Source organism: Phocoena phocoena, chromosome 14 (genome assembly GCF_963924675.1).
Source record: "Phocoena phocoena chromosome 14, mPhoPho1.1, whole genome shotgun sequence".
Classification (NCBI taxonomy): Eukaryota; Metazoa; Chordata; class Mammalia; order Artiodactyla; family Phocoenidae; genus Phocoena; species Phocoena phocoena.
The window spans coordinates 64,096,774-64,108,802 of NC_089232.1; the positions used below are offsets into that span (position 1 = coordinate 64,096,774).

General features: G+C 39.1%; 1 protein-coding gene across 1 annotated transcript in view; it reads right to left on the reverse strand.

Annotated features, from left to right (window-relative positions):
• TTC27 (tetratricopeptide repeat domain 27) overlaps positions 1 to 12,029 on the reverse strand; it is a 186,991-nt gene that overhangs the window by 93,013 nt on the left and 81,949 nt on the right. Inside the window, exon 10 of the mRNA XM_065891074.1 lies at positions 11,907 to 12,020. Within this exon, the coding sequence (XP_065747146.1) occupies positions 11,907 to 12,020 (114 nt within the window). The remainder of the gene's footprint in view (positions 1 to 11,906; positions 12,021 to 12,029) is intronic.

Consider the following 12,029-nt stretch of genomic DNA (forward strand, 5'->3'; position numbering starts at 1 on the left):
AAGTCCTAGCGACAGCAATCAGAGAAGAAAAGGAAATAAAAGTAATACAAATTGTAAAAGAAGAAATAAAACTGTCACTGTCTGCAGATGACATGATACTATACATAGAGAATCCTAAAGATGCCACCAGAAAACTACTAGAGCTAATCAATGAATCTGATAAATTTGCAGAATACAAAATTAATGCACAGAAATCTCTTGCATTCCTATACGCTAATGGTTAAAAATCTGAAAGGGAAATTAAGGAAACTCTCTCATTTACCAATGCAACAAAAAGAATAAAATACCTAGGCATTAGGCTTCCCTGGTGGTGCAGTGGTTGAGAGTCCGCCTGCCGATGCAGGGGACACGGGTTCGTGGCCCTGTCCAGGAAGATCCCACATGCTGAGGAGCGACTGGGCCCGTAAGCCATGGCCGCTGAGCCTGTGCATCTGGAGCCTGTGCTCCGCAACGGGAGAGGCCACAACAGTGAGAGGCCTGCGTACTGCAAAAACAAAAACAAAAACAAAAAACCTAGGAATAAACCTACCTATGGAGACAAAACACCTGTGTGCAGAAAACTATAAGACACTGATAAAATACATTAAAGATGATACCAACAGATGGAGAGATATAAAATGTTCTTGGACTGGAAGAATCAATATTGTGAAAATGAGTATATTACCCAAAGCAATCTACAGATTCAATGCAATCCCTATCAAATTACCAATGGCATTTTTTACAGAACGAGAACAAAAAATCTTAAAATTTGTATGGAGACACAAAAGACCCTGAATAGCCAAAGCAGTCTTGACGGAAAAAAACGGAGCAGGAGGAATCAGACTCCCTGACTACAGACTATATTACAAGGCTACAGTAATCAAAACAATATGGTACTGGCACAAAAAAAGAAACATAGATCAATGGAACAAGATAGAAAGCCCAGAGATAAACCCACACAAGTATGGTCAACTAATCTATGACAAAAGAGGCAAGAATATACAATGGAGAAAAGACAGCCTCTTCAATAAGTGGTGCTGGGAAAACTGGACAGCTACATGTAAAAGAATGCAATTAGAACACTGCCTAACACCTTACACAAAAATAAACTCAAAATGGATTAGAGACCTAAATGTAAGATTAGCCACCATAAAACTCTCAGAGGAAAACATAGGAACAACACTCTTTGACATAAATCACAGCAAGATCTTTTTTAATCCACCTCCTACAGTAACGGAAATTTTTAAAAAATAAACAATGGGACCTAATGCAAATACAAAGCTTTTGCACATCAAAGGAAACGATAAACAGGACGAAAAGACAACCCTCAGAATGGGAGAAAATATTTGCAAACGAATCTACGGACAAAGGAATAATCTCCAAAATATATAAACAGCTCATGAAGCTCAATAATAAAGAAACAACAACCCAATCCAAAAATGGGCAGAAGACCTAAATAGACATTTCTCCAAAGAAGACATACAGATGGTCAAGAAGCACATGAAAAGCTTCTCAACATCACTAATTATTAGAGAAATGCAAATCAAAACTACAATGAGGTACCACCTCACACCAGTTGGAATGGGCATCATCAAAAAATCTAGAAACAACAAATGCTGGAGAGGGTGTGGAGAAAAGGAAACCCTCTTGCACTGTAGGTGGGAATATAAATTGATACAGCCACTATGGAGAACAGTATGGAGGTTCCTTAAAAAACTAAAAATAGAACTACCATATGAGCCAGCAATCCCACTACTGGGCATATACCCTGAGAAAGCCATAATTCAAAAAGAGTCATGTACCACAATGTTCACTGCAGCTCTATTTACAATAGCCAGGACATGGAAGCAACCTAAGTGTCCATCAACAAATGAATGGATAAAGAAGATGTGGCACATATATACAATGGAATATTACTGAGCCATAAAAAGAAACAAAATTGAGTTATCTGTAGTGAGGTGGATGGACCTAGAGTCTGTCATACAGGGTGAAGTAAGTCAGAAAGAGAAAAACAAATACCATATGCTAACACATATATATGGAATCTAAAAAAAAAAAAAGTTATGAAGAACCTAGGGGCAGGACAGGAATAAAGACGCAGACGAAGAGAATGAACTTGAGGACATGGGGGGGAAGGGTGCGCTGGGACGAAGTGACAGAGTGGCATGGACTTATATATACTACCAAATGTAAAATAGATAGCTAGTGGGAAGCAGCTGCATAGCACAGGGAGATCACCTCACTGCTTTGTGACTGCCTAGAGGGGTGGGATAGGGAGAGTGGGAAGGAGGTGCAAGAGGGAAGAGATATGGGGATATATGTATATGTATAGCTGATTCACTTTGTTACAAAGCAGAAACTAACACACCATTGTAAAACAATTATACTCCAATAAAGGTGTTAAAAAAGAAAAAAAAACTGTTCTAAAAATACTCATTTAAAAATTGTGAAATCTCAATTAGCTCCCACAGTTAAGAAAGTCAAATGGCAGTATGAACAGTCTCCAGTGACAGAAAACTGCTGCAATCTCAAATTCCCAATTCAATGCAATGTCCTCCCAGAAATTCAAGGGTGAAGGAAAAGACTCTTGCCATACAAACACCTTCAGAGGCAAAACTAGCTCAACAGGGACACATCTTCACAATTTAAATTAAAAGATTTAAAACATAACTGGGTAATTAAAATTCATCAGCAAAATTACTTAATAATGAACATAAAGTAACCTAACATTAACCCTCAGTGACTGAACTGAGTTTATCTAACACTAATATGAACGTTATTAGACGATGACATTTGGTTTGCCCAAGTTTCTTTGGATTGAACATAAGTAAGAGGGTTCCCTTGAATGTATGTGGTTTCAATTAATTTCCTTCATATTTGGATATGTATAATACATTGCTTTCATCATACTAAAGGAAAGAAGAAAAAGATGTGATCTTATGAGACAGAAGATATCGATTATTTGGACTTGGATCAGACATGGCATGGTGGGGTGGGGTAGAAGCAGAATCATGATAGATAGGTAGGTATTTTGTACCCCACGGGTAAAAAGCAGGGTATAAATAAATACTGGAGAATATAATATTTTAATTCAAGCTGCTTCTGAATTCTAAAATAACCAGTATTTCCATAAACATTATTTTGTTCATCATTACCACCATCATCATAGTCCTGAAGATACAATAATTAAACAACTCTAGCCTAGAATAATTTCCATTAGATAGGGTGCTTTTTTTTTTCTTTTTTCTTGCGGTACGTGGGCCGCTCACTGTCGTGGCCTCTCCCGTTGCAGAGCACAAACTCCGGACTCGCAGGCTCAGCGGCCATGGCTCACGGGCCCAGCTGCTCCGCGGCATGTGGGATCTTCCCGGACGGGGGCACGAACTCGTGTCCCCTGCATCGGCAGGCGGACTCTCAACCACTGCGCCACCAGGGAAGCCCAGATACAGTGCTTTTAATGAACTGTCCTCAACTTGGAGTTCCTTCTTCCTCTGTGGATCTTATAATACTGATTTATTTACCATTAGGTGTGACACAACAGTCCCTTCTAAGTTTGGCACATCTCACTTAGACATCTCTTCCAAATCTGCCACCTTTAGGACCTGCCATTACATCCTTTTTTTTTTAACATCTTTACTGGAGTATAATTGCTTCACAATGGTGCTTTAGTTTCTGCTCTATAACAAACTGAATCAGCTATACATATACATATAACCCCATATCTCCTCCCTCTTGCGTCTCTCTCCCAACCTCCCACCCCTCTAGGTGGTCACAAAGCACTGAGCTGATCTCCCTGTGCTATGCGGCTGCTTCCCACTAGCTAGCTATCTTACATTCAGTAGTATATAAAAGTCCATGCCACTCTCCCACTTTGTCCCAGCTCACTCTTCCTCCTCCCCGTGTCCTCAAGTCCGTTCTCTAGTAGGTCTGCAACTTTATTCCTGTCCTGCCCCTTGGTTCTTCATAACCTTTTTTTTTTTTCATTTAGATTCCATTTATATGTGTTAGCATACGGTATTTGTTTTCTTCTTTCTGACTTACTTCACTCTGTATGACAGACTCTAGGTCCACCCACCAAACTACAAATAACTCAATTTCCTTCCTTTTTGTGGCTGAGTAACATTCCACTGCATATATGTGCCACATCTTCTTTATCCATTCACCTGTCGATGGACACTTAGGCTGCTTCCATGTCCTGGCTACCATAAATACAGCTACAATGAACATTGTGGTACATGACACTTTTTGAATTATGGTTTTCTCAGGGTATATGCCCAGTAGTGGGATTGCTGGGTTGTACGGTAGTTCTATTTTTAGTTTTTTAAGAAATCTCCACACTGTTCTCCATATTAGCTGTATTTATTTACATACCCACCAACAGTGCAAGAGGGTTCCCTTTTCTCTACACCCTCTCCAGCATTGACTGTTTGTAAATTTTTTGATGATAGCCATTCTGACCAGTGTGAGATTATATCTCATTGTAGTTTTGATTTGCATTTCTCTAATGATTAGTGATGTTGAGCATTCTCCTTCATGTGTCTGTTGGCAATCTGTTTATATTCTTTGGAGAAATGTGTATGTAGGTCTTCTGCCCGTTTTTCAATTGGGTTGTTTGTTTTATTGATACTGACCTGCATGAGCAGCTTGTAAATTTTGGAGATTAATCCTTTGTCAGCTGATTCGTTTGCAAATATTTTCTCCCATTCTGAGGGTTGTCTTTTCCTCTTGTTTATGGTTTCCTTTGCTGTGCAAAAGCTTTTAAGTTTCATTAGGTCCCATTTGTTTATATTTCCATTTCTCTAGGAGGTGGGGTCAAAAAGGATCTTGCTGTGATTTATATCATAGAGGGTTCTGCCTATGTTTTCCTCTAAGAGTTTTATAGTGTCTGCCCTTACATTTAGCTCTTTAATCCATTTGGAGTTTATTTTTGTGTATAGTGTTAAGGAGTGTCAAATTTCATTCTTTTACAGGTAGCTGTCCAGTGTTCCCAGCATCACTTATTGAAGAGGCTGTCTTTTCTCCATTGTATATTCTTGCCTGCTTTATCAAAAATAAGGCGACCATATGTGCATGGGTTTATCTCTGGGATTTCTATCCTGTTCAATTGATGTATACTTCTGTTTTTGTGCCAGTACCATACTGTCTTGATTACTGTAGCTTTGTAGTATAGTCTGAAGTCAGGGAGCCTGATTCCTCCAGCTCCATTTTTCTTTCTCAAGACTGCTTTGGCTATTCGGGGTCTTTTGTGTTTCCATACAAACTGTGCAATTTTTTTTCTAGTTCTGTGAAAAAAGCCAGTGGTATTTTTTGATAGGGATTGCATTGAATCTGTAGATTGCTTTGGGTAGTATACTCGTTTTCACAATGTTGATTCTTCCAATCCAAGAACATGGTATACATCTCCATCTGTTGGTATCATCTTTAATTTCTTTCATCCATGTCATACAGTTTTCTGCATGCAGGTCATTTGTCTCCTTGGGTAGGTTTATTCCTAGGTATTTTATTATTTTTGTTGCAATGGTAAATGGGAGTGTTTTCTTAATTTCTCTTTCAGATTTTTCATCATTAATGTATAGGAATGCAAGAGACTTCTGTGCTTTAATTTTTTATCCCGCTACTTAACAAAATTCATTGATTAGCTCTAGTAGTTTTCTGGTAGTATCTTTAGGATTCTCTATGTATAGTATCACATCATAGGCAAACAGTGATAGCTTTACTTCTTCTTTTCCGACTTGGATTCCTTTTATTTCTTTTTCTTCTCTGATTGCTGTGGCTAAAACTTCCAACACTATGTTGAACAACAGTGGTGAGAGTGGGCACCCTAGTCTGTTCCTGATCTTAATATAAATGGTTTCAGTTTTGCACCATTGAGGACGATGTTGGCTGTGGGTTTGTCATATATGGCTTTTATTATGTTAACTTCCCTCTAGGTCTACTTTCTGGAGGGTTTTTTTAATCAAAAATGGGTGTTGAATTTTGTCGAAAGCTTTTTCTACATCTATTGAGATGATCATATGGTTTTTATTCTTCAATTTGTTAATATGATGTATCACATTGATTGATTTGCGTATATTGAAGAATCCTTGCGTTCCTGGGATAAACCCCAGTTGATCATGGTGTATGATCCTTTTAATGTGCTGTTGGATTCTGTTTGCTAGTATTCTGTTGAGGATTTTTGCGTCTATATTCATCAGCAATACTGGCCTGCAGTTTTCTTTCTTTGTGACATCTTTGTCTGGTTTTGGTATCAGGGTGATGGTGGCCTCATAGAATGACTTTGGGAGTGTTCCTCCCTCTGCTATATTTTGGAAGTGTTTGAGAACGATAGGTGTTAGATCTTCTCTAAATGTTTGATAGAATTCGCCTGTGAAGCCATCTGGTCCTGGGCTTTTGTTTGTTGGAAGATTTTTAATCACAGTCTCAATTTCAGTGCTTTTGATTGGTCCGTTTGTATTTTCTATTTCTTACTGGTTCTGTCTCAGAAGGTTGTGCTTTTCTAAGAATTTGTCCATTTCTTCCAGGTTGTCCATGTTACTGGCATAGTTACTTGTAGTAATCTCTCATGATCCTTTGTATTTCTGCAGTATCAGTTGTTACGTCTCTGTTTTCATTTCTAATTCTGTTCATTTGTGTCTTCTCCCTTTGTTTCCTGATCATTCTGGCTAATGGTTTATCAATTTTTTTTATCTTCTCAAAGAACCAACCAGCTTTTAGTTTTACTGATCTTTGCTATTGTTTCCTTCATTTCTTTTTCATTTATTTCTGATCTGATCTTTATAATTTCTTTCCTTCTGCTAACTTTGGGGTTTTTTTGTTCTTCCTTCTCTAATTGCTTTAAGTGTAAGCTTAAGTTGTTTATTTGAGATGTTTCTGGAGGTAGGCTTGCATTGCTACAAACTTCCCTCTTACAACTGCTTTTGCTGCATCCCATAGGTTTTTGTGTCATTGTGCTTTCATTGTCATTTGTTTCTAGTTATTTTTTGATTTCCCCTTTGTTTTCTTCAGTTTTCTCTTGGTTATTAAGTAGTGTATTGTGTACCCTCCATGTTCTTGTATTTTTTACAGACTTCTTCATGTAATTGATATGTAGTCCCACAGCATTGTGGTCAGAAAAGATACCTGATACAATTTCAATTTTCTTAAATTTACCAGGGCTTGATTTGTGACCGAAGATATGATCTATCCTGGAGAATGTTCGATGACCACTTGAGAAGAAAGTGTATTCTCTTGTTTTTGGATGGAATGTGCTATAAATATCAATTAAGTCCATCTTGTTTAATGTATCATTTAAAGCTTGTGTTTCAGGGACTTCCCTGGTGGTCCAGTGGTTAAAACTCTGCTTTCAATGCAGGGGGTGCAGGTTTGATCTCTGACTAGGGAACTAAGATCCAACATGTACACAGCATGGCCAAAAAAATAAAAATTATAAAAAAATAAAAAATTTTAAAAATAAAGCTTGTGTTTCCTTATTTATTGTCATTTTGGATGAACTGTCCATTGGTGAAAGTGGGCTGTTAAAGTCCCCTACTATGATTGTGTTACTGTCGATTCCCCTTTTATGGCTGTTAGCATTTGCCTTACGTATTGAGGTGTTCCTCTGTTGGGTGCATAAATATTTACAATTCTTATATCTTCTTCTTGGATTGATCCCTTGATCATTATGTAGTGTCCTTCTTCGTGTCTTGTAGTAGTCTTTGTTTTAAAGTCTACTTTGTGTGATATGTGAATTGCAACTCCAGCTTTCTTTTGATTTCCATTGCATGGAATATCTCTTTCCATCCCCTCACTTTCAGTCTGTATGTGTCTGTAGGTCTGACGTGGGTCTTTTGTAGACAGCATATATACAGGTTCTGTTGGGTTTTGGTTTTGTTTGTTTGTTTGTTTTGCGGTACACGGGCATCTCACTGTTGTGGCCTTTCCTGTTGTGGAGCACAGGCTCCAGACATGCAGGTTCAGTAGCCATGGCTCATGGGCTAGCCACTCCACGGCATGTGGGATCTTCCCAAACTGGGGCACAAACCCGTATCTCCTGCATCGGCAGGCGGACCCTCAACCACTGCGCCACCAGGGAAGCCCCAGGTCTTGTTTTTGTATCCATTCTGCCAGTCTATGTTTTTTGGTTGAAGCATTTAATCCATTTACATTTAAGGTAATTATCAATATGTATGTTCCTATTAACCATTTTCTTAATTGTTTTGGGTTTGTTATTGCAGGTCTTTTCCTTCTCTTGTGATTCCTGCCTAGAGAAGTTCCTTTAGCATTTGCTGTAAAGCTGGTTTGGTGGTGCTAAAATCTCTTAGCTTTTGCTTGTCTGTAAATGTTTTAATTTCTCTGTCAAATCTCAATGAGATCCTTGCTGGGTAGAGTAATCTTGGTTGTAGGTTTTTCCCTTTCATCACTTTAAATATGTCCGGCCATTGCCTTCTGGCTTGCAGAGTTTCTGCTGAAAGATCTGCTGTTAACCTTATGGGGATTCCCTTGTATGTTATTTGTTGGTTTTCCCTTGCTTCTTTTAATATTTTTTGTTTGTATTTAATTTTTGATAGTTTGATTAATATGTGTCTTGGCATGTTTCTCCTTGGATTTATCCTGTATGGGACTCTCTGTGCTTCCTGGACTTGATCAACTATTTTCTTTCCCATATTAGGGAAGCTTTCAACTATAATCTCTTCAAATATTTCCTCAGTCCCTTTCTTTTTCTCTTCTTCTGGGACCCCGATAATTTGAATGTTGGTATGTTTAATGTTGTCCCAGAGGTCTCTGAGACCGTCCTCAATTCTTTTCATTCCTTTTTCTTTATTCTGCTCTATGGTAGTTATTTCCACTATTTATCTTCCAGGTCATATATCCATTCTTCTGCCTCTGTCATTCTGCTATTGATTCCTTCTAGAGAATTTTAAATTTCATTTATTGTGTTGTTCATCATTGTTTGTTTGTGCTTTAGTTCTTATTGCTCCTTGTTAAATGTTTCTTGTATTTTCTTCATTCTATTTCCAAGATTTTGAATCATCTTTACTATCATTGTTCTGAATCCTTTTTCAGGTAGACTGCTTATTTCCTCTTCATTTGTTTGGTCTGGTGGGTTTTTAACTTGCTCCTTCATCTGCTATGTGTTTCTCTGTCTTCTCATTTTGCTTATCTTACTGTGTTTGGGGTCTCCTTTTCGCAGGCTGCATGTTCGTAGTTCCCGTTGTTTTTGGTGTCTGCCCTCAGTGGCTAAGGTTGGTTCAGTGGGCTGTGTAGGCTTCCTGGTGGAGGGGACTTGTGCCTGTGTTCTGGTGGATGAGGCTGGATCTTGTCTTTCTGGTGGGCAGGACTGTGTCAGGTGGTTTGTTTTGGGGTGTCTGTGACTTTATTATGATTTTAGGCAGCCTTTCTGCTAATGGGTGGGGCTGTGTTCCTGTCTTGCTAGTTCTTTGGTGTAGGGTGTCCAGCACTCTAGGTTGCTGGTCGTTGAGTTGAGTTGGGTCTTAGTGTTGAGATGGAGATATCTGGGAGAGCTTTCACCGTTTGACATTACATGGAGCCGGGAGGTCTCTGGTGGACCAATGTTCTGAACTCAGCTCTCCTACCTCAGAGGCACAGGCCTGACACTCGGCTGGAGCACCATGACCCTGTCAGCCACATGGCTGCTAGTGTTGAAGGGTCTCCTGCAGAGGTGGTGGGTGGCTGTGGTTTACTTGCGGGGACAAGGACACTGACAGCAGAAGTACTGGGAAGTACTCCTTGGAGTGAGCCCTCCCAGAGTCTGCCATTAGACCCACCAAAAAGCCGGTCTGCATTCTTCAATGTAACTGCCTGCTACTGTGTAAGTTAAAGTCCAGACCCTGTCATTAACTCGCCAGACAAACTGGGGCAAGTCACCTGACCTCATCATACCTGCATTTCTTCAACTTATCATGTGACAAGATTAAGCTTTTCCCTGAGAGTTCCTTCTAGCTTATTTTTCTTTCTGCTTTAACACTTTATCATTTTACCACTTTGTACAGCTGAGCAAGGGAACAGATTTCCACAGAAACTAAAAGAGAATTTTTTTAAAACATTGTTTTATGTATACATGTATTTTTAAAATCATTTTCATCTTATTCTTCAGGGATGCAATAACTTCAAGAATTAGTAATATCAAACTCTGAATCAGAGGAATTGGCAAAAGTTCAGATTATGAAGTAAATGGCTCAACAAGTGACAGAAAATTAGACAAATTTTGTCTAATTCTTCTTGTTCCATGATCTGACTAATTTCCAAATTTTCTGGGTTGGGGAGTGAAAAGACTTTCTCTGATTTTTCCCACAGAGGCAGGAATAACAACTCCCTCATGCTGCTGTATAGGTAGAAAGGTATACCACTCTCTTCATCACATAGCATTTGCATGGCAAGATGAAGAGACCCCAGATCTAGTAAGGCCAAGATGGGGCAAAGGGCCAAAGCATGGTGATTTGGCTCTTTCTTCAAATCCATTTTCCCCAAGCAAAGCACATCCTGTTTATTTGATATCTAAAAGCATCATGTGCACAATTCAGAGAATCATGCAGGTTTCAAACTGAAAAGATAGGAAAGATACAGAACCTAAGGAATAACTTTGTACTATATTTCCAGCAGCATCAATAGAGTGCTCTAAGCTTAGTGAAGTGTCTATCAGAAATATTCTTAAACAAAGAAATTAATAAAATATTCTTCAGTAGTTTAAAAAAAAACACTTTGGAATAGAGACTATTCATTCCAGTTCATCAGTGAATATTTTTGCATTAGGATGAATTTTGTTTCCTCATACAATCTATGTCTGTGAAACTGCATACCTTTTTCACTAACTCTTGTATTATCTCTTTACCACTCACCACAAACCTATGCTATAAGTACAATTATTACTACCCTATTATATAGATAATGAAACTTAGGGATGTGATGCTGTGATATAATAAGAAATATATAAGCTCTGGTTCCCAGCACAGAGCTTCTAAAACTCTTGTAACTTCCTGAGTTGTAGGGTTAGAAGAGTGTCTTTTTTATCCATAGTAAGTCCCTTTCACCACACCTGAGCTTATGGCAATGAGGTGACTTTGGGAGGATGGGGGCCGGTTGTCAGAGGAACCAACCATGTGACTAGGGGTTGAAACTTCCAGCCCCACCCCAAGGTCTGGGGAGGGAAAAAGGGCTGGGGATTGAGGTAATCACCAATGGCCACTGATTTAATCAATCATGCCCACATAATAGATACTCCATAAAACCTCCCAGAACAAATGGGTTCAGAGAGCACCCACGTTGGAAAACGCACCGACGTTCTGGGAGGGGGAGTGCACCCCAAACTCCACAAAGACAAAGAAGCTCCTTTGCTCAGGATCCTTGCCCTATATACCTCTTCATCTGGCCGTTCATTTGAATCCTTTATAACATCCTTTATAATAAATCAGTAATCGTAATTAAGTGTTTCCCCTAGTTCTGTGAGCCAGTTCTAGCAAATTATCAAACCTGAGGTGAGGAGGAGGTCATGAGGACCCCTGATTTATAGCCAGTCAGTCAGAAGTAGAAGACTTGAGATTGGAATCTGAAGTGGGAGGCAGTCTTTTGGAACTTAGCCCTTAACATATGGGGTCTGCACTAATTCCAGGGAGGGTCAGAATTGAATTAAATTGTAGGACACCCAGTTGATGTCCACAGGGAAATGATGAAGTGCTTGGTGTGAAAGACCCACACACTTGGCGTCAGAAATGTTGAGTAGCGGAACAGCTTTCCTTTAGAAAGGTTAAATACTACAGTCACAGAGCTAAGTGACAGAGTTGGGCTTTGGAGCCAAGCAAACTCTAAAACAACACTCTTCAATAATAAAACGTGTTAGAGGAAAATGATTTTATACTCACAACAAACATGTACGGTTATTGATAATAATAAAGAGCTGGAAGAATAACAAAAATTGCCACATTAATTCTTACCTGTGTCTGCCTCATTGCCCGTTCCACTCGGCGTGTGCTTCCTCTCTCAAGTTTTGTCCGGAGGATCAAAGCTGATGTCTGAATGGCCCAGAACTTGGGTTGTGAAAGCAAACACTGAGGGGA